Source organism: Oncorhynchus kisutch, linkage group LG15, assembly GCF_002021735.2.
Source record: "Oncorhynchus kisutch isolate 150728-3 linkage group LG15, Okis_V2, whole genome shotgun sequence".
In the NCBI taxonomy this organism is placed as follows: Eukaryota; Metazoa; Chordata; class Actinopteri; order Salmoniformes; family Salmonidae; genus Oncorhynchus; species Oncorhynchus kisutch.
The window spans coordinates 45,871,910-45,898,631 of record NC_034188.2 but is presented as its reverse complement, the minus strand read 5'-3'; the positions used below and the strand labels follow the sequence as shown (position 1 = coordinate 45,898,631).

Sequence of the window (26,722 nt, the reverse complement as noted above, 5' to 3'; positions counted from 1 at the left end):
CCTCCAAGAGTTTATTCAAGTTGGATAATCTTTGGATGCCGACAGCAGTCGCACCATTGGAAGACATAGCTTGGACTACAAAAGCCGATTCCTGCTCTTTTCCCGCGATCCATCAAACACATTTGCTGTGTCATTATAGAGGTCTCTGATTTATGGTCAGACTTACTCACGTTGAGCAAATTTAAACTTGCGCCTTTTTTCAATGCTGATTTGAATGAGAAGTGTCAAAGATTTAATCATCTAGTTTTTCAAACGTATCTGTAATCTGATTACAATATCTTTTCTGGTAGCGAAATGGATTAATTACATTTTTTGTAATCCCTTACATGTAACCGATTACATGTAATCCATTTCTCCCCAACCCTGAATACATGTTACAATCATCTTTGGCATCGATTTACAGCTGTGAGTCTTTCTGGGTAAGTCTCTACGAGCTTTGCACACCTGGATTGTACAATATTTGCACAATATTTTTTTATTTATTCTTCAAGCTCTGTCAAGTTGATCATTGCTAGACAGCTATTTTCAAGTCTTGTCATTTTCAAGCCTATTTAAGTCAATCTTAACTAGGTCACTCAGGAACATTCAAAGTTGTCTTGGTAAGCAACTCCAGTGTATATTTGGCCTTGTGTTTTAGGTTATTGTCCTGCTGAATGGTGAATTTGTCTCCCAGTGTCTGTTCTAAAGCAGACTGGACCAGGTTTTCCTCTGGGATTTTGCCTGTGCTTAGCTCTATAAAAAATCCCTTAGTCCTAGCCGATGACAATCATACGCATAACATGATGCAGCCACCACCATGCTTGAAAATATGAACGCTGTACTCAGTGATGTGTTGTGTTGGATTTGCCCCAAACATAACGCTTTTTATTCAGGACATAAAGTACATTTCTTTGGCACTTTTTTTGACAGTTTTACTTTATTATTATTTATTTACCTTTATTTCAACATTGCGCATAGTGGAACTCAGTAGTGAGTGTTGCAACCGAGGACAGATGAATTATACCTGCTTACATGCTTCAGCACTCGGCAGTCCCGTTCTGTGAGCTTGTGTGGCCTACCACTTTGCGGTTGAGCCGTTGTTGCTCCTAGATGTTTCCACTTCACAATAACAGCACTTACATTTGAACGGAGCAGTTCTAGCAGGGCCGAAATTTGACTAAATGACTTGTTGGAAAGGTGGCATCCTATGACGGTGCCACGTTGAAAGTCTCTGAGCTCTTCAGTAAGGCCATTCTACTGTCAATGTTTGTCTATGGAGATTGCATGGCGGTGTGCTCGGTTTTATACACCTGTCAGCAACAGGTGTGGCTGAAATAGCCGAATCCACTAATTTGAAGGGGTGTCCACATACTTTTGAATATATAATGTAAATAGGCAATATTCCATGCACTGCTTTGTACACAAAGATGAACCAGTGCTTCAGCCGTCTCGTAGAAAGGGAGGGCCATTTCACCATGTCTTATAGAGCACAGTGATGGGTGAGTGATCACAGTGTACAGTATCTTAGGATGCTGGCTGCGGCATGCATATAAACAATATCACCATAATCTAGCACAGTTTTTTTTTTTATCCCGACTGACAAAAAACATGATTTATTCCTGAAATAGTAACCCAATTTCAGCTGTTTTGATGAAATGTCAACGTACTGTTTAGAACTCAGCTTTTCATCTATCCAGATACCAAGAAACTTATACAATCTGAAAGTGGCTCAATTTGTCTGCTTTGAGACTGGAACAAAACATGAACTGTTATTTTCTCGCATTCAGCACAAGTTTCAGTTGGTGAAGTTGTTTCTAAATGTCCTCAAATGCTTGTTGTAAGTTCTGAAAAGTTTCCTCAATTATTGATGCTCTTGATAAATATGAGTAAAAATGATTGTATGATTGTACCCTGAACAAGGCACAGTGAGGCCGAAACTTTGTTAATTTATACATGAAGTATGCGACTCTCTTTATTATTTATATAGCTTATAGTTTATTTGCCGTTAGTCAGCACCTCTACATCAAATTATTTTCTCTGTGTGTGCGCCAGCTCATGTTTTTAATTTAAAAAATTATTGTATAAAATAAATAATTAAAATACTGAGCTATATTGTATGCTAAAAATAACTGCGTTGGAAAACATACAGAATCCTTCCAGATCCTTGATATCCTTCATCAATCCACAATTCAATCCACAGGTCCAGAGACTGAGATGGCCATTGCAAAATGTTGATTTTGTGGACAATTAACAATTTTTTGGTGGATTTTGTTGTGCTTGGGGTTATTGTCTTTTTGGAATATCCACTTGTGACCAAGTTTCAGCCTCCTGGCAGAGGCAACCAGATTTTGGGCTAAAATATCCTGGTACTGGGTAAAGTTCATGATGCCGTTGACCTTAACAAGGGCCCCAGGACCAGTGGAAACAAAATAGCCCCATAACATCAGAGATCCACCACCATATTTTACAATCGGTATGAGGTCATTTTCTGCTTATGCATTCTCATTTCGACAATAAACCCACCGCTGATGTGTATCGCTAAAGAGCTCTATTTTCACAAATAAGTTGAGTATTTCAGAGCTTGCCCCGAAAGACCTCAGCCTGCCGAGAAAGTACATGCGCTGTTGCAGCTTTTCACACATATAGTCCACATGGACAGTCAATCTCAAGGCATGGTCAACATGTACTCCCTGTTCACTGTGAATGACGACCGGACTACGGTCTACCACTAACCTGGGTTCTGTCACGGATCCCTTCGGAATGGTGTCATTACGCACACCTGGTCCCCATTTCCACTGATTGTAATTGTATAAATGTGGTTCACTAAGGTTCACCATTGGGTTGTTGCTTATTGTTCCATTGTCCGTTGGTCGCGTGAGGACCTGTGCTGTGTTTGATTTGGCTCTCGTGCTGCGTGTTGTGCGCTTGTGTTTTCGGGTCTCGTCCCGTGTATTTATTACGGGTCTCGCCCCGTGTATGTATTCCAGGTACACCTCGCTCTTTTGTTTGGGTTCAACCCTGTGTTTTGTATCCGTGTTTGTTTGGTCTTCGTCCCCATGCCTTTACATGGCACGCTGTAATTTGAGTGAAATAAAAAAAACTATTACGCATTCCTACGCCTGTCTCCCGACCCTTTATACCAACGTGACAGGTTCAAAGATAACTTCTTGTGTTTTTGTGACATTCAGGACCAGAGTTCACGTTACATCATATACCCATTGATCCTTGACGAATATAACTCTTGAGCTTAGTATAACTGTCTGTCCCCATCATAACCCAAAATATATGGTTGCTTTACTCGATTGATTGTTTGTAGGATCATGTTGGTCCCACTTTAAACAAACTACAAATGATAAAGACTTTTTATAGAGCATTCATAAAGTCTTCATAAACACATCAGAGATGCTTAAAAAATCTTTCAAAGAAAACAATTGGATGACGTTTGTTTCTGAATGGTCAGTAGCATCTATATGCTTTGTAAAGTGTTTATGAAGGATTCATTAAGTAGTTTGTTTGACAGATAGCTTGCAAGAAAGTTTAATAGTCATGTACAGGGTTACAAATATAATTACAGGGTACAAGGCCACCAAAGTGACGCAGTGGTCTTAAGGCACCACAGCCTGGGGTTCGATCACAACCGGCCGTGACCGGGACACCCATAGGACGGCCCACAATTGGCCCAGCATTGTCAGAGTTAGGGGAGGGTTTGGCATGGGGGGGGCTTTACTTGGCTCATCTCACTCTAGCGACTCCTTGTGGCGGGCTGGGCACCTGGAGGGCGCCTGGAGGCACACACACACACACGCACACACAACCCCAAAAATGTCTGTTAATAAAGGCATCATTAAGTAGTTCGTTTTTTGTAAACAAACAATGGAATAAAGATAGAAATAAAACACATTTTTATGTCATGAATTCTTTAGTGTGGCTACATTTCTCCAGCACCATTCCTCAGCGTGAAAGTGAACTATGTGGCAGGTCTGCCATTTGGCTGAAAAGTTCATTAAGGATTGTCTCTGCCTGTGTGTGTGTGTGTGTGTGTGTGTGTGCAAGTTTGTGTAGGTGTAGGTGCCTGTTTGTGTGCATGAGCGAGTTTGTATGTGTGTGTGTGTGTAGGCAGAGAGGTCTTGCAGGTCAATATTTGTGATGAAAGCCCTGCTACTATGAGGCTCTTCAGCTGTCCATAATACAGTCCAGGACCCGGTTTCCCAAAAGTATCTTAAGGCTAAGTTCATCGTTAGTGCCTTCGTAGGAGCATCGTTAAGTTTCCAAGTTGTTTCCTAAAAACATCGTTATAAAGTTGAGCTTAATAACGCTCATAGTCTAACACCTGCCTCAGACCGTATGCTATAGGCCTATTTTGTTCAATCAAGTTATATTTTGATACTTGTAGACTACTGTCTCAATATATTTCATGATGTGTAGTGTAACATGTGCGCAATGATATGCCAAATTGGTGATTTTGTGCATTTTTATTTTGTAGGCATTAGCATAAGCCACGTCAATATTTGCAGCCATAGATAGATATTACCATCTAGTAGCTGATCCATTGTCAGTATTGTGCAATAATTCTAAAGTTAAGGTAAGATTTGAATTGAGAAAGCTGACCTGAGAGCAGCACTGCCTTTCATTCGATCAGTATCGACACATGCGCTTTGTGACCGTTCTCTTTGTTACATCTTTGGCAGTTGTAGGAAAGATGCATGTTAAAACCTGGTTTTAATGTCTATGGTTAAAACACTCATAAGTTGCATCGCTATCGGAAAACCAGGCCCTGACCTGAATTGGAAGGAGACTGTAGTTATTTGCCACCATCATAACCAGTGTTGCTTGTGTCATCCGTTGCTATATAGGGCCCTCTGCTGGCCAATAGAAGACTTGCATCACAGTCTGCAGGCTGTATTTTTATTTATTTTATTTAACCTTTATTTAACCAGACTGAGTTGTATCCAATCACAGGCGAGCTTACATATTAATTCACAAGGAGACCATCTAATAAAATACCAAAGTATAACTAATAGATCCAAATAATGGGAACAGAAACAAAATTATGTTCTGGTCAGTTTGTGTCTACAAACATGTCTACACACAAGTGCATCTGCATTCATTCACACAGAAACTATTCAGACAAACAGTCACAATAACTGTAGCAATTTTACAACCCTCATGCAACCTTTACTGAAACTCTTATTCATAAATTGGCAATCACACCCATGCACATGGATGCACATACACACACACACGTTTTTTGACATTGCTCTTGTAATGAAAAGGCCTGAGTTAAACATATCACTGAAAAAAAAAATGTTATTATGAAAATCTATTTTGTAATTTTGTCATTACCGTAACACAACCTATTTGAATTGTTTTGCTGTTATAATCCCTTTTGTATACATGTTATAATTTGTATTTTTTATGAACACATATTTAGATAAAGAACAAAAGTCACACTATCAAATTAAGACAAAATAGTTTTTTCCTCCTAATATTTCCTAAATATTGGTGCATTACGGTAATGATGAGCAGGTTTTGGAGAAGAGACTGTTTCGTTAATGAGTGTTGCATAGTTTGCCAAAACTGTACTGATCTCTATCAGAGATTCAGTAACCCAACAAATCATCAACGTGTGTAGTTTGTTAATACCAAATGACTTGCATAATACTAAAATCCCTGATCTAAATGCAATTGACTAAAATACCACTTATTTCAGTGCCTTCAGAAAGTATTCATACCCCTTGACTCATTCCACATTTTGTTGTGTCACAGCTTGAATAATAATGTACAAAAATGATCTCACCCATCTACCCCATAATGATAAAGTGAAAACATGTTTTCACTTTTATTGAAAATGAAATGCAGAAATATCTCATTTACATATGTATTCACACCCCTGAGTCAATTACATGTTAGAATTGCGATTACAGCTGTGAGTCTTTCTGGGTAAGGATTGTACAATAGTCACCATTGGCTTCATGGTGAAATCCCTGAGAGATTTCATTCCTCTCCAGCAACTGAGTCTGAGAAGGACGCCTGTTATCTTTGTAGATATTGATACTCCATCCAAAGTGTAATTAATGACTTCACCACGCTCAATGGGATATTCAATGTCTCTTTTTTATTTTGACCCATCTACCAATAGGTGCCCTTCTTTGAGAGGCATTGGAAACATCCCTGTGCTTGGTTGAATCTGTGTTTAAAATTCCCTGCTCTACAGAGAGACTTTACAGACAATTGTACTGTATGTGTTGGGTACAGAGATGAGGTATCATTCAAAAAGCATGTTAAACACTATTAATGCACACAGAGTGAGTCCATGCAACTTATTATGTGACTTGTTAAGCAACTTTTTAGTTATTTATTTAGGCTTGCCAAAACAAAGGGGTTGAATACTTATTGACTCAAGACATTTCAGCTTTTCTATTTTCAAAATAAATGTGTAAAAATGTCTCAACATAATTTCACTTGGACATTATGGCCAGTGATACAAAATCTCAATTGAATCAATTTAAATCTGTAATCAATCAATTTTGTCTGTAACAAAACAATATGTAAAAAGTCTAGTACTGGAATTACATGCATGTATTTTTCAAAAGTCAAAAGTTAATTAAAATATATATACATTACCAGTCAAAAGTTTGGACACACCTACTCATTCCATGGGTTTTCTTTATTTTTACTATTTTCTGCATTGGACGCGTTGCGAGAGCAATTCCGTGGTGGGTAACCTACCAGGCAGCCTACCACGACGGTAACCTCCCAGACCCTCAGTAAGCCAGCTGGTAGCAGCGCGGTCACCCCGGTTTCCCGGGAACCCCTCTTACCTCCCCCGGAGCGCTACGATGGAGATTCCAGAACCTGTCGGGCCTTTCTCTCCCAGTACTCCCTCATTTCCGAGCTGCAGCCTTCTTCGTTCCCCTTGGACCCCTCGAAGATAACGTACATTATTACGCTGATGTCCGGGAGGGCACTCGCCTGGGCCACAGCGGTGTGGGAGCAACAATCTGCCGTCTGCCTCATCCTGGAGGTTTTTGTGGTGGAGGTGAGAAAAGATTGAGGCTCCGGTGTCCGGGAGAGAGGCTGCCCGGAAGTTACTCCAGCTTCGGCAGGACTCCCTCAGTGTGGCAGACTATGCGGTGGAGTTCTGCACGCTAGCAGCGGAGGGTACCTGGAATCCGGAAGCGCTGTTCTACACGTTCCTGCATGGATTATCGGAGGAGGTAAAGGATGAGCTGGCAGCCCAAGAACTACCGACGGATCTCGACTCACTCATCACTTTAACCATCCGGATTGATGGTCGGCTATGGTGGATCAGAGGTCCGATTGCGTTCCCAATCGCTCACTAAGGGATCCCACCTTGTATCTGATGAACTCCGGAAATCCCCGGCGTCTACGTCCCCGAGGGGATCCGTGCTTACCCTAGTCCCTCCAAGATCCACCAGAGACTGCTGATTCACCTCTTCCCGAGCCTATGCAGCTCGACAGGGCAAGGCTGTCTCCGGCCGAACGCGTACGCAGACTTGAGACCCAGAGTTGTCTGTATTGCGGTGCTGCTGGTCATTGTGTCTACCTGTCTCCAAGGTACCTACTGTAGCTCATTCGTTTGAGTGAGTACTCTGGTGGGCCTTAAAGATAATTTTGTCTCCCCTGGCCAGTCCAAGTCTCTCCAGGTACTCATCGACTCGGGGGGCGATGTGAGTTGCATGGACGTTACTCTGGCATCCGAGCTGGGCTTGCCCACTCAACCCCTCTCCATTCCCATGGGTGTTAGAGTGCTGGACGGGCTCTCTATAAGTCGGGTCACCCACCAGATCACCCCCGTCAACATACGAGTGTCGGGGAACCACAGTAAGACGATCCAGTTCCTGCTGATTGAGTCTCTGCGGGTTCCTGTGGTATTGGGATTCTCTTGGCTCCAGCGACACAATCCCTCCATTGACTGGGCTACTGGTGCCATCTTGGGCTGGAGCCCGTCCTGCCACACTCATTGCCTGAAGTCACCTCTGCCTGCCCCAGGACATCTTCCGGGGGGCTTGGAAATTTCCCTGGACCTCTCCGCCAGCTCCACAGAGTACCAGGACCTCCGGGAGGGGTTCAGTAAGGCCCGGGCCACTTCGATTCCGCAGCACCAACCGGGAATCCAAGAAGGTCAAGCCTGAGGCGAGGCGCTGGCATGCCGCTGTAGTGCCGCGGCTACACCCCCGGAAGCCGAGACCTTCTCCCCCCCCCCCCCGCTCCAAGATCATTAGCCCCTCTGCTGTTCATCCTCTGTTGCCCCGTACCCTCCGTATTTTTCTTACCTTTTCTGTGTTCAGAGTTAAAGTCATGTCTGACTGCCCCATATCTCCTGTTTCCAGCGTTTTTCCCCTTGCTCCTGCCTTGTCTATTTTCTAGTTTTCCCGGTTTTGTCCTTTCTGCCTGCCCTGACCCTGAGCCTGCCTGCCGTCTGGTACCTTTGCCACACTACTCTGGATTACCGAACTCTGCCTGACCTGACCCTGAGCCTGCCTGACGTCCTGTACCTTTGCCTGCCTGTGTTCAAATTAATAAACATTTGTTACTTCAACATTGTCTGCACCTGGGTCTTACCTTCAAACGTGATATTATTGGTGTATTAGGACACAGATAATTGTAACTGTAAGGTCTTTTAGATGTACAGTGCCTTTGGAAAGTATTCAGACTCCTTGACATTTTCCACATTTTGTTACATTACAGCCTTATAAAAAAATGACCACTTATTGACAAAAGCAAAAACAGTTTTTTTTTTTATGTTTGAAAATGTATTACAAACAAAACCCAGAAATACCTGATTTACATAAGTTTGGAAAGGCACACACTCTTTTTAAGGTCCCACAGTTGACAATGCATGTCAGAGCAAAAACCAAGCCATGAGGTCAAAGGAATTGTCCATAGAGCTCTGAGACAGCATTGTGTCGAGGCACAGATCTGGGGAAGCGTACCAAAAAATGTCTGCAGCATTGAAGGTCCCCAAGAACACAGTGGCCTCCATCATTCTTAAATAGAAGTTTGGAACCGCCAAGACTCTTCCTAGAGCTAGCCTCCCGGCCAAACTGAACAATCGGGGGAGAAAGGCCTTGGTCAGGGAGGTGACCAAGCACCCGATGGTCTCTCTGACAGAGTTCTAGAGTTCCTCTGTGGAGATGGGAGAACCTTCCAGAAGGGGAACCATCTCTGCAGCACTCCACCAGTCAGGCCTTTATGGTAGAGTGACCAGACAGAAGCCACTCCTCAGTAAAAGACACTTGACATCCCACTTGGAGTTTGCCAAAAGGCACCTAAAGACGCTCAGACCATGAGAACGATTTTTTTGGTCTGATGAAACAAAAAATGTAAACCTTTGGCCTGAGTGTCAAGCGTCCCATCTGGAGGAAACCTGGCACCATCCCTTCCGGCGCCGACAGAGATGGCCACCTCTCTTTGCGTTCCTAGGAAACTATGCAGTATTTAGTTTTTTTACATGTTATTTCTTACATTGGTACCCCAGGTAATCTTAGGTTTTATTACATACAGTCGGGAGGAACTACTGGATATAAGAGCAATGTCAACTCACCATCATTACCACCAGGATTACGACTTTCCCGAAGCGGATCCTGTGTTTTGCCCACCACCCAGGACAATGGATCGGATCCCAGCAGGGGAACCAAAACAATGATGCTGTAAAAGGGGCAGACGAAGCGGTCTTCTGGTCAGTGCACATCGCGCACCGCTCCCGAGCACACTACTCACCAATGTCCAGTCTCTCGACAACAAGGTTGATGAAATCCGAGCAAGGGTAGCATTCCAGAGAGACATAAGAGACTGTAACGTTCTTTGCTACACGGAAACATGGCTCACTCGAGACATGCTATCGGAGTCGGTACAGCCAGCTGGTTTCTTCATGCACCGCGCCAACAGAAACAAGCATCTTTCTGGTAAGAAGAGGGGCGGGGGAGACCCTGGGTTTCGACCCTGCCCTGTGCAACTGGGTACTGGACTTACTGACGGGCTGCCCCCAGGTGGTGAGGGTAGGTAACATCTCCACTTCACTGATCCTCAACACTGGGGCCCCACAAGGGTGCGTTCTGAGCCCTCTCCTGTACTCCCTGTTCACCCACGACTGCGTGGCCATGCACGCCTCCAACAGGGACAGGGAGGAGGTGAGGGCCCTCAGTGTGGTGTCAAGAAAATAACCTCACACTCAACATCAACAAAACAAAGGAGATGATCGTGGACTTCAGGAAACAGCAGAGGGAGCACCCCCCTATCCACATCGACGGGACAGTAGTGGAGAGGGTAGTATATTTTAAGTTCCTCGGCGTACACATCACGGTCCACCCACACAGACAGCGTGGTGAAGAAGGTGCAGCAGCGCCTCTTCAACCTCAGGAGGCTGAAGAAATTGTCACCAAAAGCACTCACAAACTTTTGGTGCACAATCGAGAGCATCTTGTCGGGCTGTATCACCGCCTGGTACGGCAACTGCTCCGCCCACAACCGTAAGGCTCTCCAGAGGGTAGTGAGGTCTGCACAACGCATCACCGGGGGCAAACTACCTGCCCTCCAGGACACCTACACCACCCGATGTCACAGGGAGGCCATAAAGATCATCAAGGACAACAACCACCCGAGCCACTGCCTGTTCACCCCGCTATCATCCAGAAGGCGAGGTCAGTACAGGTGCATCAAAGCAGGGACAGAGAGAATGAAAAACAGCTTCTATCTCAAGGCCATCAGACTGTTAAACAGCCACCACTAACATTGATTGGCTGCTGCCAACATACTGACTGAACTCCAGCCACTTTAAAATGGGAAAAATGTATCACTAGCCACTTTAAACAATGCCACTTAATATGTTTACATACCCTACATTACTCATCTCGTATGTATATACTGTACTCGGTACCATCTACTGCATCTTGCCTAAGAATGAGTGATGGTACAGAACGGCAAATATATTTATGTACATATTCTTCATCCCTTTACACTTTTGTTTATAAGGTAGTTGTTGTGAAATTGTTAGGTTAGATTACTTGTTGGTTATTACTGCATTGTCGGAACTAGAAGCACAAGCATTTCGCTACACTCGCAATAATATCTGCTAACCATGTGTATGTGACAAATAAAATTGGATTTGATTTGGAAGTGGCAGTATCATGCTGTGGGGAAGTTTTTCAGAGGCAGGGACTGGGAGACTAGTCAGGGTCGAGGCAAAGATGAACAGAGCAAAGTACAGAGAGGTCCTTGATGAAAACCTGCTCCAGGGCGCAGAGGACCTCAGACTGGGGTGAAGGTTCACCTTCCAACAGGACAACAACCCTACAGACAAGGCCAAGACAATGCAGGAGTGGCTTTGGGACAAGTCTCTGAATGTCCTTGAGTGGCCAAGCAAGAGCCCTAACTTGAACCCAATCGAACATCTCTGATGAGACCTGAAAATAGCTGTGCAGAAACGCTCCCCATCCAACCTGAAAGAGCTGAGGATCTGCAGATAGAAATGGGAGAAACTCCGTAAATACTGTTAGGCCAAGCTTGTAGCATCATACCCAAGAAGACTCAAGGCTGTAATCGCTGCCAAAGGTCCTTCAACAAAGTACTGAGGAAAAGGTCTGAATACCTAAAGTTGAAGTCGGAGGTTTACATCCACTTTGGTTGGAGTCATTAAACCCATTTTTCAACCACTCCACAGATTTCTTGTTAACAATCTATAGTTTTGACAAGTGGGTTAGGACATCTACTTTGCATGACACAAGTAATTTTTCCAACAATTGTTTACAGACAGATTATTTCACTTATTATCCACTGTATCATAATTCCAGTGGGTCAGAAGTTTACATACACTAAGTTGTGCCTTTTTAAACCGCTTTTGAAAATTCCAGAAAATTATGTCATGACTTTAGAAGCTTCTGATAGGCTAATTGACATAATTGGCCTTCAAACTCAGTGCCTCTTTGTTTGATGTAATGTAAATCAAAAGAAATAAGCCAAAACCTCAGAAAAAAATTGTCTGGTTCATCCTTGGGAGCAATTTCCAAACGCCTGAAGGTACCACGTTCACCTGTACAAACAATAGTACGCAAGTATAAACACCATGGGACGACGCAGCAGTCATACCGCTCAGGAAGGAGACGTGTTTTGTCTCCTAGAGATGAACCTACTTTGGTGTGAAAAGTGCAACTCAATCCCAGAACAACAGCAAAGGGCCTTGTGAAGATGCTGGAGGAAACAGGTACAAAAATGTCTATATCCACAGTAAAACGAGTGCTATATAGACATAACCTGAAAGGCTGCTCAGCAAGGAAGGAGCCACTACTCCATAACCTCCATAAAAAAGACAGACTGTGGTTTGCAACTGCACATGGGGACAAAGATCGTACTTTTTGGAGAAATGTCCTCTTGTCTGATGAAACAAAAATAGAACTGTTTGGCCATAATGACCATCGTTATTTTTGGAGGAGAAAGGGGAATGCTTGCAAGCCAAAGAACACCATCCCAACCGTGAGGCATGGGGGTGGCAGCATCATGTTGTGGGGGTGCTTTGCTGCAGGAGGGCCGGGTGCCCAGCCCGGCAGAGATACAATCTTCGGCAAAATCATTCGCAAGGAGATTCCTGCAAAAATATTATTTGAAGATAGATGGCATCATGAGGATGGAATATTATGTGGATTTATTGAAGCAACATGTCAAGACATAAGTTAAAACTTAGACTCAAATGGGTCTTCCAAATGGACAATGACCCCAAGCATACTTCCAAATTTGTGGCAAAATGGCTTCAGGGCAACAAAGTCAAGGTATTGGAGTGGCCATCACAAAGCCCTGCTATTATTTTACCTTTATTTAACTAGGCAAGTCAGTTAAGAACAAATTCTTATTTTCGATGACGGCCTAGGAACAGTGGGTTAACTGCCTGTTCAGGGGCAGAACGACAGTTTTGTACCTTGTCAGCTCGGGGCTTTGAACTTGCACCACCGCTCTAACCAGTAGGCTACCCTCCCGCCCCATAATCTATAGAAGATTTGTGGGCAGAACTGAAAAAGCGTGTGCGAGCAAGGAGGCCTACAAACCTGACTCCGTTACACCAGCTCTGTCAGGAGGAATGGGCCAAAAATTCACCCTACTTATTGTGGGAAGCTTGTGGAAGGCTACCCGAAACGTTTGACCCAAGTTAAACAACTTTAAGGCAATGCTACCAAATACTAATTGAGTGTATGTAAACTTCTGACCTACTGGGAATGTGATGAAATAAATAAAAGCTGAAATAAATCATTCTCTCTTCTATTATTCTGACATTTCACATTGTCTTTGGGCTTTAAAAAAGCATTAAACATTTTCCAAACAAGCAGAGGCGTCACGAAAGTCAGAAATAGCGATAAAATAAATCACTTACCTTTGAAGATCTTCCTCTGTTTGCAATCTCAAGGGTCCCAGCTACAGAACAAATGGTTGTTTTGTTCGATAAAGTCCTTCGTTATATCCCAAAAAAGTCTGTTTATTTGGCGTTCTTGATTCAGTAATCCACTGGTTTCCCTCGTTCAAAAATGCATACAAAGCAATGTTTCTAATCAATCCTCAGGTACCTTAATATGTATATTAACGATCAAATTTAAGACGGAGAATAGTATGTTCATTACCGGAGATCAATAATGAAGTGTGCGCCCTCATCCACGCGCGCTACAATACTACAGCCAAAATGGGAGTCACCTGGAAAAACTACAAATTCTAGCAAATTTTTCAAAAAACAAGCCTGAAACTCTTTTTCGAAAAACATTTGACATCTAGTGGAAGCCCTAGTAACTGCATTCTGAGAGGTATTCCTTTGATTTTTCCCATAGACAGCCATTTCAATGAGTCGTGACCTCAGAATAAAACAATTCCGGATTGATTCTACTCAGGTTTTTGCCTGCCATATCAGTTCTGTTATACTCAGACATTATTTTAACAGTTTTAGAAACGTGATAGTGTTTTCTATCCAATACTACCAATTATATGCATATCCTAGCTTCTGGGCCTGACTAACAGGCAGTTTACTTTGGGCACCTCAGTCATCCAAACTTCTGAATACTGCCTCGTATCCCTAAGTGGTGATTCTAACTGACTTAAGACAGGGAATGTTTACTCTGATTAAATGTTAGGAATTGTGAAAAACTGAGTTTAAATGTATTTGGCTAAGGTGTATGTAAACTTCCGACATCAACTGTATGCAAATGTGATATTTCAGTTTTTATGTGTAAACATCAACTAATATACAATTTTCATGATTTATGGACAAACTACAGACAAACTACAGCAACAACTTTTGGGTTGTATTCAAATAAGTTTTTCTAAAGTAAGATTTTATAAAATGCCCTGAGAATTTAATCCGGACGCATTTCTGTAATGAGAATATTCAGGCGAAAATGTAAAATGTATTTAAATGAAGACACTTTACCAAAAACAAAACATCTTAGTCTTCAGAATTCGGTCATTTTTGCAGATGCATGAAATTGTTAAATACATAGTTTTGCTACTGAACTTACCCCCCCCCCCCCCCCACACACACACACAAACATACTCGATGACAAATCATAGAAAAAAAAGTTTTAAAAATACACTGACTACTTAAATACACTGACTATACACTGCATACTTAGCCATCCACACCCTGATTACCTAATGAAGACATACTTCTATGTGCTTCTACACCTGCATTGCTTGCTGTTTGGGGTTTTAGGCTGGGTTTCTGTACAGCACTTTGAGATATCAGCTGATGTACGAAGGGCTATATAAATAAATGTGATTTGATTTGATTTACTCTCTTTAATATGTCCCCAGTGTCTCCGATGTCTTGCCTCTGTCATTGCTCACCGGGAATTTCCTCTCCCAGCACTTTCACCACGTAAACACAGATATAAATAGTTCCCACCATGCAGTGACCCCAATTTACACTCTCAGAATAGACTTTCCATTTCTATTGCATGGCTTGCCGGGGCCAAGGGATCACATATCCACATAGTTAAACCGTTCGAATAACTCCTAATTGTGTTTGACGCATGGCGTCAATCACTGGAGAGGGAGGCGTGCAGCTGTCCCGCTTGACAAAGGTGAAAAGGTTGACTTTGGTGTCTCATTGCAGTGTTAGATAACCTGCTTGCAAAGCCAAGGCGTGTATGGACGCAAGCGTGTGTGTGTGTGCTGCAGGAGTGGTGGTGGTGGAGGGTGGGGATTTAGTGAGTTAGAGTTTTCATGTCAACAGGAGCAGGACAAGGACAGCCAGGGCTAAATACAGTGAGGCAGACACACACCGAGTGGACAAGGACTGGTCAGCTTAACTAACTATTTACAAGTGACACGGCAACTGACTTAAACAGGGGAAGAGGGGTTGTGTAAGCAGGGGCATAGGAGGGAAAAAGCAGATTAAGGGGTACAGGGGGGCTCTGCATTTTACGGACTGTGTTCTTGGACGTCTCGGAAAGCATTGGAGAGCCAGACATGACTCGTTCGCTTGGTAGCCTGTTCCGACGACTGCTGTCCAAAGACAGTAAGGGAGAGGAGGAAGATGAGGAGGAAGGACCAGCAAAACCAGACAGCGATGAGCAGGGTGAGTTCTCTTTACTCCAAGCCAGGGGTGTCAAACTCATACCATGGAGGGCTGAGTGTCGGCGGGTTTTTGTTTTTTCCTTTCAATTAAGACCTAGACAACTAGGTGAGGGAAGTTCCTTACTAATTAGTGACCTTAATTCATCAATCGAGTACAAGGGTGGAGCGAAAACCCACAGACACTCGGGCCTCCGTGGAATAAGTTTGACACGTGCGCCAAGCCCTTCGCATAGGTTTGGTATTTTATTAGGATCCTATTAGCTGTTGCAAAAACAGCAGCTACTCTTCCTGGGGTCCACACAAAAAATGAAACGTGACATAATACGTGACATTAATAGACAAGAGCATCTCAAGGACAGAACTACATAAATAAAACATTTTAAAGGCACAAGTAGCCTACATATCAATACATACACAAACTATCTAGGTCAAATAGGGGAGAGACGTTGTGATGTGAGGTGATGCTTTATCTGTTTAAACGAGGTTTGCTGTTCATTTGTGCAAAATGAGATGGAATGAAGTTCCATGCAATAATGGCTCTATCTAATACTGTACACTTTCTTGAATTTGTTCTGGATTTGGGTCCTGTGAAAAGACCCCTGGTGGCATGTATGGCGGGGTAAGTGTGTGTGTGTGTGTGTCAGAGCTGTGTGTAAGTTGACTATGCAAACAATTTGGGATTTTCAACACATTCATTTCTCTTAGAAAACGAAGAAGTGATGCAGCCAGTCTCTCAACTCTTAGCCAAAAGAGACTGGCATGCATAGTATTTGTATTTACATCAGTCCTCTGATTACAATGAAGAGCAAGATGTGCCACCCTGTTCTGGGCCAGCTGCAGCTTAACTAAACATGATTTGTTTAAGGCCAGTGACAGGTCATTGGTAAAAATAGAAAAGAGTAGAGGGCATAGGGAGTTGCCCTGCGGTACACCACACTTTACATGCTTGACATTAGAGAAGCTTCCATGAACGAAAACCCTTTAAGGTCTATTAGATATAGTGCCTTCAGAAAGTATTCAGACCCCTTGACTTTTCCCACATTTTGTTACAGCCTTGTTCTAAAATTAAATAAAACATTTTCCTCAGCAATCTACACACAATACCCCATAATGACGAAGCAAAAACATTTAAAAAAAAAGTTTACTAGTTTATTGAAATTAAAAAACAAAAATACCTTATTTACATAAGTATTCAGACCCTTTGCTGTGAGACTTGAAAATTACCTCCAGTGTATCCTGTTTCAATTGATCATCCTTGAGATGTTTCTACAACTTGACTGGAGACCACCTGTGGCAAATTCAAAGTGTGCCTTGATTTGGAAAGGCACACTTTTCTATATGTGATATTTCTGTTTTGTATTTTAATACACTTACAAACATTTCTAAACCTTGCTTTGTGATTTTGCGGTACTGTTGTACAGTAGATTGATGAGGGGAAAAAACAATTTAATCATTTTTATCATTCACGCACAGAACTGATGTCCTCTCTCAATGACTTACAGATTGCTGTCATCTTGCCGTTCTCCGTTCTCCTGCAAACTGTTCTTCAGGTCCTGGACCGCTCTGGTCAGGTCGTCCATTCTTGTATTAGTTGAATCTACTAGTATTTGGACAAAACACTTGAAGCTATTTTATTGTTGTTGTCACAACTGCTTGTAGAACTATTTTTGATTTGTTAAAAAAAATCCTTCACCTATGATAGAGAGACACCACTGTCCTCAACGGTACTCCCTCCGGCTTTGGTCTTTGTCATGATAGTTAGCAACGTAGGTTACGCTGTTATTCCTCACAGTTCCAGACAGGGCAGGTCACAGGGTCACACAGCTACAAACCCAGGACAATCTGCGGTCCCAGTCACAATGGCTAACCGTGTCATGGGCTGTGTTCAAGGCCTCAAGAAAACTCCTCTAGCTTGATAGGTAGCTAGCTAGGAGCTAGGGTAGCTGCTACGCCAAATAGCTCCTCAGACCCAGCCTTGGTCGGCAGGATCACTGGACAGAGAGTAGCAGTCCCAGCAACTGATGCCATCTGTGTCGCGGGATCCAAACTCAAAAGTTAGCTACAGTTGAAGTTGGAAGTTTACATACACTTAGGTTGGAGTCATTAAAACTAATTTTTCAACCAATCCACAAATTTCTTGTTAACAAACTGTAGTAGGTTAGGACATGTACTTTGCATGACACAAGTAATTTTTCCATCAATTGTTTACAAACAGATTATTTAACTTATAATTCACTGTATCACAATTCCAGTGGGTCAGAAGTTTACATACACTAAGTTGACTGTGCCTTTAAACAGCTTGGAATATTCCAGAAAATTATGTCATGGCTTTAGAAGCTTCTGATAGGAGGTGTACAATTGGAGGTGTACCTGTGGATGTATTTCAAGGCCTGACTTCAAATTCAGTGCCTCTTTGATTGACATCATGGGAAAATCAAAAGAAATCAACCAAGACTTCAGAAAAACAATTGTAGACCTCCACAAGTCTGGTTCATCCTTGGGAGCTATTTCCAAACGCCTGAAGGTACCATGTTCATCTGTAAAACAATGGTACGCAAGTATAAATACCATGGGACCACGCAGCCGTCATAGCGCTCAGGAAGGAGACGTGTTCTGTCTCCTAGAGATGAACCTACTTTGGTGTGTGAAAAGTGCAAATTAATCCCAGAACAACAGCAAAGGACCTTGTGACGATGCTGGAGGAAACGGGTACAAATGTATCTATATCCACAGTAAAACGAGTCCTATATCGACATAACCTGAAAGGCTGCTCAGCAAGGAAGAAGCCACTGCTCTAAAACCTCCATAAAAAAGCAAGACTACAGTTTGCAACTGCACATGGGGACAAAGAATGTACTTTTTGGAGAAATGTCCTCTTGTCTGATGAAACAAAAATAGAACTGTTTGGCCATAACGGCCATTGTTATGTTTGGAGGAAAAAGGGAGAGGCTTGCAAGCCGATGAACACCATTCCAACCGTGAAGCACGTTGGTGGCAGCATCATCTTGTGGGGGTGCTTTGCTGCAGGAGGGACTGGGGCACTTGACAAAATAGATGGCAACATGAGGGAGGAAAATTATGTGGCTATATTGAAGCAACATCTCAAGACATCAGTCAGGAAGTTAAAGCTTGGTCGCAAATGGGTCTTCCAACTGGACAATGACTAAACTTAGTGTATGTAAACTTCTGACCCACTGGAATTGTGATACAGTGAATTATAAGTTAAATAATATGTTTGTAAACAATTGATGGAAAAATTACTTGTGTCATGCACAAAGTAGATGTCCTAACCTACTTGCCAAAACTATAGTTTGTTAACAAGACATTTGTGGAATGGTTGAAAAATTAGTTTTAATGACTCGAAAATGGGTCTTCCAACTGGACAATGACCCCAAGCATACTTCCAAAGTTGTGGCAAAATGGCTTAAGGACAACAAAGTCAAGTTATTGGAGTGGCCATCACAAAGCCCTGACCTCAATCCTGTAGAAAATTTGTGGGCAGAACTGAAAAATCGTGTGTGAGCAAAGCGGAATGGGCGAAAATTCACTCAAAATTCACTTATTGTGGGAAGCTTGTGGAAGGCTATTCGAAACGTTTTACCCAAGTTAAACAATTTTAAGCCAATGCTACCAAATACTAATTGACTGTATGTAAACTTCTGACCCACTGGGAATGTGATGAAATAAAAGCTGAAATAAATAATTCTCTCTACTATTATTCTGACATTTCACATTCTTATAATAAAGTGATGATCCTAATTGACCTAAGACAGGGCATTTTTACCATGATTAATGTCAGGAATTGTGAAAAACTGAGTTTAAATGTAGTTGGCTAAGGTGTATGTCAACTTCCGACTTCAACTGTAGGTTTAGACTGAGGACAAACATACTTGCACACAATACGCACGCACCCAAACATGCACAAACACATCATTTGTATTTCTCATACTTTTTATGAGAGTATTCTGTGAGTGGCAATAGTCTGCATGTCTGTTCACTGGTAGGCCTATGTGTTGGATCCATAAAATGGGGGAGGCAGAAATGATTAGCCATATATGAAATCTAGGGGCGTCACTTTGGTTTTAGAACTGTGGGGGGGGGGCATTATTAAATATGTTTGTGTTTAATGTTTTTTTGGTCATTTCTCTTGTCTAAAATTGTTCAGTTGGCAGGGGATGGAGTGTTAACTTGATTTAGCACCTCTAGTGTCTGCATCTTCTTATGGAATGCAAAAGGTGGCTGATGTTTGACCTGATGCTATGACCAGCTCTCTGCAGGTCATTCACTAGTTGGTTTCATCTGACCATATGACATTCAATAATACAACTATTTTCCTTAAAGCTCGTTAAAACTATCCATAAAACTATCCATCAAGGTAATTCAGTAATAAATATTGTGTTGCACCTTTAACCTATAGCCTAACAAATTAACATCTCTTGAAAAAATTTAAAGACTTTTGATTCTCTTTATTTAAGGCATCCTCCAAATCAAATTTCAGCCAGACCGACCAGCCAGCCCGGGCTGGCACGCCTGACCCCCACCAGTCTAGTCAATAACTCCACTCAAGTTCCTTCCCCATTCCCACCTTTAAAAAATGTTGATACCAAGGAAAAGGTTTGGAAACAAAAAAACACATACAGTGGGGCAAAAAAGTATTTAGTCAGCCACCAATTGTGCAAGTTCTCCCACTTAAAAAGATGAGGCCTGTAATTGTCATCATAGGTACACTTCAACTATGACAGAGAATGAGAAGAAAAAAATCCTGAAAATCACATTGTAGGATTTTTAATGAATTTATTTGCAAATTATGGTGGAAAATAAGTATTTGGTCAATAACAAAAGTTTATCTCAATACTTTGTTATTTACCCTTTGTTGGCAATGACAGAGGTCAAACGTTTTCAGTAATTTTGGCCCATTCCTCCATGTAGAACTCCTCTAGAGCAGTGATGTTTTGGGACTGTTGCTGGGCAACACAGACTTTCAACTCCCTCCAAAGATTTTCTATGGGGTTGAGATCTGGAGATTGGCTAGGCCACTCCAGGACCTTGAAATGCTTCTTACGAAGCCACTCCTTCGTTGCCCGGGCGATCTGTTTGGGATCATTGTCATGCTGAAAGACCCAGCCACGTTTCATCTTCAATGCCTTTGCTAATGGAAGGTTTTCACTCAAAATCTCACGATACATGGCCCCATTCATTCTTTCCTTTACACGGATCAGTCGTCCTGGTCCCTTTGCAGAAAAACAGCCCCAAAGCATGATGTTTCCACCCCCATGCTTCACAGTAGGTTTGGTGTTCTTTGGATGTAACTCAGCATTCTTTGTCCTCCAAACACGACGAGTTGAGTTTTTACTAAAAAGTTCTATTTTGGTTTCATCTGACCATATGACATTCTCCCAATCTTCTGGATCATCAAAATGCTCTCTAGCAAACTTAAGACGGGCCTGGACATGTACTGGCTTAAGCAGGGGTACACGTCTGGCACTGTAGGATTTGAGTCCCTGGCGGCGTAGTGTGTTACTGATGGTAGGCTTTGTTACTTTGGTCCCAGCTCTCTGCAGGTCATTCACTAGGTCCCTCCGTGTGGTTCTGGGATTTTTGCTCACCGTTCTTGTGATCATTTTGACCCCACGGGGTGAGATCTTGCATGGAGCCCCAGATTGAGGGAGATTATCAGTGGTCTTGTATGTCTTCCATTTCCTAATAATTGCTCCCACAGTTCATTTCTTCAAACCAAGCTGCTTACCTATTGCAGATTCATTCTTCCCAGCCTGGTGCAGGTCTACAATTTTGTTTCTGTTGTCCTTTGACAGCTCTTTGGTCTTGGCCATAGTGGAGTTTGGAGTGTGACTGTTTGAGGTTGTGGGCAGGTGTCTTTTATACTGATAACCAGTTCAAACAGGTGCCATTAATACAGGTAACGAGTGGAGGACAGAGGAGCCTCTTAAAGAAGAAGTTACAGGTCTGTGAGAGCCAGAAATCTTGCTTGTTTGTAGGTGATCAAATACTTATTTTCCACCATAATTTTTCTATAAATTCATAAAAAATCCTACAATGTGATTTTCTGGATTTTTTTTCTCATTAAGTCTGTCATAGTTGAACTGTACCTATGATGACAATTACAGGCCTCTCTCATCTTGTTAAGTGGGAGAACTTGCACAATTGGTGGCTGACTAAATACTTTTCTGCCCCACTGTACATCTCAAATATACTGTACATTAACACACAGAAACATCAAATCCTTCATGTAAATTCATCTCCTAGGATTAGAGCTCTTTTTACTTGCACACAATATAGCTGGGTCGCCCTGTCCTGTCCCTAGGGGTCCACCACCCTGCAGCGCCCCCAACCCACACACCCCACACAACTTTAGGATCTTAGTGAAGCATTCATTATTGGTTTCGGGTGTGTTAGGCCAAGGCCAGAGTGACAACCCACAGGACGGCAGACCACCAGGACTGAGCAGCCCAGCAGCTAGGGATTGCCTAAATAGGTATCTCCCCTGACATGGGCATGTTTTCAATACAGACTCCTTTATTCTAACTGTATTCCATATAAGGCCTCCAGAACATGTTGCCCAGTTTACCCTTAATCTGGTAATAAATCAAAGCTTTTATTACCAACCTTCAATTTAATGGCACTGCATATCTTAGCCGTTATAAATGCTTGGTTACACAGTATCTTCAGATAACAGTCTCCAGTATCAACATTTCCAAGCAAACAAAAATGGGAGAAGGGAGAATCTGTAGACATGCTGAGATAAAAGAACATACTCTTTGAAAGAATTCCGCCAGCCTTCACAAGACCATAACATATGCAAATGTGTCCCCTTTTGTGTTATACACCTCTAGCAGAGGAATTACATTGTTGAGTACATGTTGTTCAGTTTCACTGGCATATAGTACTTTCTATGGATGGTCTTAAATTACTACAGTTTATGTCTGAGATTATATGAACATGACTGGAGATTCAAACATATGTATCCATTCATTATCACTAGCTTCTACAAGGTCTCCCTCATATTTTTGTTTTACATATTTGTGTCATCGGGAAAAGCCTCTATCAACTCTTGATACAGTTTGGAAATCAACTTTGGAGGTTTGTCAGACTGCCTTAAAATAGCATCTGACTTGTCAAGTGTTTGCTGCACAGAAAGAATTAAGTGTTGTGTCTGCAAAAATTCACCTCTTCCCTGGCTGCCTGACCCTGCTGGGACCCCGTCACCATCTGATCCTCCTAACACGCGGCATGACAAAGAATTACCTTGGTGCACATTTATACATTATATTATCCAAGAATTTAATCAACAGTAATTGAAATGACCATCAATCCCAGATCCCAGACTGTAGCTTTAAGCTGCTGTCCTGCAGCTACTGTAGGTCTACTCATCAATTCAAGATGGAACTTTATATCATTCACTGATATTGTTAATATACTGCAAAATTCCCCTGACCTCCATAGACTGAACTTCCCTGGCTGTCTGACCCTGCTGGGACCCCTGTCACCATCTAGTCCTGCTAAGACATGATGAGCAGGGTTCCATTCCTGTGGGACGCCTGAAGGACCTGCGGGTTTGACAGAGATCATTGCAGCACAGTCTGTGGACGTTCAGACAGATGACTTTGGGATTCAAATATTTTTGTTGTCCCACAGATTATTTGGAAACGGTCCTCTTTCTGCTTTGTATGGGTTAGCCTGCCTATTGTATTTAAATGACATATTATTTTGCAATGACATTGTTCACACACTCAGAATTTGTTGCTTCAACTTCAGTAGCCTAGCTACCACTGCTAGATGGGCTTGAGAGTTCAAGTGTTCCTAGTATGTGTGGTCTCATTGAAATAGAGTAGGCTGCCTACATGGATGGAGAATCACTTGGCAGTTAACTTCAATATGATTAGACTGTAGTTTACAACAGTGTCTGTAAATAAATATTGATACTTATTAACGTGAGTCGGTTAATATTTGTCATAATAATATTTGTCTCTGCTTGCAAATCAGTCTCCTAAAAGGTAGGCTATATCCTACAGGCCTATGCAAAACGTAGCAAGTGTCATTGTCATCATTCTTGTTGCTTCAAGTTCAGTAACCATACCTGCGCGATCAGGTCCGCGTGTGGTCTTAATTAAATAGAGTAGGCTATAGCCTATACATAGGCGGAGAAGCACGGTGCAGCTATCTTTCCAAGGAAATGTACTTCCTAAATAGGCCTATGATTAGGCTTTAGTTTAAATGATGTACCTCAAGAGAAAGTGCAAGTCTCTCCATTGCCTTCAAAGTCCCAAATATTGATCACCCATACTTCTCTGTCTGAAAATCTTCCCACTCCTAAAATGAAGTCTATAAAAATACTTTACCTCAAGAGAAAGTGCAAGTCTCTCCAACTCTGCTCTCTTCAAACTAGATCTAACATATTGGCTGATCTAGCCCAGTAACAAGCATAATGTAAGGACCATGTGAGAATGCAATTTCAGAATGTGTGCGGGGGCCTCCGTCCCCAGTGAAAGTTGCGCCCCTGATGAAATCCATATATAAGAGCCATACGAGATTATAAGGTGCATGTGATAGGCAGAGAGAAAGAACCGGAGGGTTGTACAGTGATGTGAAAAGCGTGGGGTGCGATGTCAATTTGGCATTAACGTCTGTCTTCTGTCTGCCTAATGTGTATGTGTGAGGCTGTGTTTGCTGCTCTTTGTGTGTTAGTGGGTGTGGGTGTCTGTGAGAGAGCTGATTGTTGCCTATTCTCCCTCTGTGTGTGTGTGTGCGTGTGTGAGTGCCTCCCTGCGTTCATGCGTTTGTGTGTGTGTGTATCAACGGACCTTGACCATGAAGACTGTGATGTATTTATAGCAGGCAATTGCAGTAGCAGCAGCAATATAGGTCTTTATTCTAACTAATTTCAACACTCAAGTCAGAGATTTCATCACCAAGTAGATCTAGTGTGTCCTGTATGATGTGTTGTTTGTGAATGGAGGAATCTATGGGCATTGATAAAGACATAAAATTATGTAAATATTGATGGCTATTTTCTAGTGCTATGATGATACAAAATACATGTTTGAGGTTGTCAACATCCAGACATGAAAAAACAACAGGCTACTCTGTGTGGCACGATGTCTACAATAGGACCACAATGAAACTGTACGCAAATGTAATTAATACGTTTTGTACTATATCATATTTAGCAAACAAGCATTGATTTCATACTTTTCAATATTATGCAATCATGAAATGACTCTGCAGTAGGAATGAAGATTGGTGTTTAGGTGCATTGACTGTACGTGTATGCAAGTACGTAAGAGAGCGTTGACGTCCCACCCTTTGATGTAAATGAATGTGATGGGGAGCCAGGGCTCCCGTGACAGCTGGATTCGCCTCTGTCCTCTGCATGCTACCGCCTCCTTTTGGTGAAATGATTACCTTGCATGGAACTGTGAGCACATTCACCTGTATATACTTTAGTAGCCGATAATAGGCCTATATGGTGCAGGTTGATATTTATTGGGATGAGTCTTCTTGTCCTGGAGACAGAGATGAGCGATTTTACGCTATATGTGCCAGCTGTAAAGTCAAAATTGTGTATATCATAGAAATTCATGAAAACAAAAATGTGCTACATTTAAGGTTAGGGTTAGCCAGTAGGGTTAGCAGTGGGGTTAGGGTTAGGTTAAGAATCAGATTTGATTAAAGGAGGTCCCTCTAAGTTTGATTCTACTATCTACTATGTCTGCTTCACTCTTCTAAAATAACCAGATATCATGGTCTTATGATTTTCTCATGATATCATCTTGTTTAGCTGTTCCAACGATTCACCCGACTTGACTATAACCCCATGGCCACATTGCAGGCTACCTTTCAATGTAAAAAAAACAATTTATCTAATATTATAACTTGGCATACTTAATGTTGCCTATAAATCTAAACGGGATTTCATATTCAATACATTACTTGGGCAGTGAAATATAATATCACTACTAGGCTAGTTGTTTTTTCAGACTGGAAAACACACACACCTAGGCAGTGGACCCACACCTAGCAGAGGCGATGCTTTGTCGATAAAATCATCATACCCACCCGCTGACGTCAGCGGTACTGTAACCGCGCTCTCCCCTTTCCCCGTGGTCACACATACAGTGCATTCGGAAAGCATTCAGACCCCTCCTCCTTTTCCACATTTTGTTAAGTTAGAGCCTTATTCTAAAATGTATTAAATAAATTTTTTCCCTCATCGTGCTACACACAATACCCCATAATGACAAAGCGACCCTTTGCTACGAGACTCGAAATTGAGCTCAGGTACATCCTGTTTCCATTGATCATCCTTGATGTTTCTACAACTTTATTGGAGTCCACCTGTGGTAAATTAAATTGATTAGACATGATTTGGAAAGGCACACACCTGTCTATATAAGGTCCCACAGTTGACATTGCATATCAGTGCCAAAACCAAGCCATGAGGTCGAAGGAATTATTCGTAGAGCTCCGAGACAGGATTGTGTCGAGGTACAGATCTGGGAAAAAGTACCAAAAATGTTCTGCAGTGGCCTCCATCATTCTTAAATAGAAGAAGTTTGGAACCACCAAAACTCTTCCTAGGCCTGGTCGCCTGGCCAAACAGAGCAATCGGGTGACCAAGAACAACCCGATGGTCACTCTGACAGAGCTCCAGAGATCCTCTGTGGAGATGGGAGAACCTTCCAGAAGGACAACCATCCTTGCAGCACTCCACCAATCAGGCCTTTATGGTAGAGTTGCCAGACGGAAGCCACTCCTTAGTAAAAGGTACATGACACCCCACTTGGAGTTTGCCAAAAGGCACCTAAAGTACTCTCAGATCATGAGAAACAAGATTCTCTGGTCGGATGAAACCAAGATTGAACTCCAAGTGTCAGGTAAAGCATGGTGGTGGCAGCATCATGCGGCAGGGACTGGTGGACTAGTCCGGATCGAGGGAAAGATGAACAGAGCAAAGTACAGAGATCCCTGATGAAAACCTGCTCCAGAGCGCTTAGGACTTCAGACTGGGGCGAAGGTTCACCTTCCAACAGGACAACGACCCTAAGCACAAGACAATGCAGGATTGGCTTCGGGACACGTTTCTGAACGTCCTAGAGTGGCCTAGCCAGAGCCTGGACTTGAACCCGATTTGAACATCTCTGGAAAGACCTGAAAA

At 42.4% G+C, this 26,722-nt stretch overlaps 1 protein-coding gene across 3 annotated transcripts in view; it reads left to right on the top strand.

Annotated features, from left to right (window-relative positions):
• LOC109906289 (fibroblast growth factor 12) overlaps positions 1 to 26,722 on the top strand; it is a 140,414-nt gene that overhangs the window by 27,680 nt on the left and 86,012 nt on the right. Inside the window, exon 1 of one of the 3 annotated variants that reach the window (XM_031790335.1) lies at positions 15,134 to 15,550. The exons of 1 other annotated variant lie outside the window; for it this stretch is intronic. In XM_031790335.1, the coding sequence (XP_031646195.1) occupies positions 15,442 to 15,550 (109 nt within the window). In that variant the 5' untranslated portion in view covers positions 15,134 to 15,441. Of the gene's footprint in view, positions 1 to 15,133; positions 15,551 to 26,722 lie in introns of those variants that run through there. One more of the 3 variants, XM_020503914.2, reaches the window with a different exon arrangement.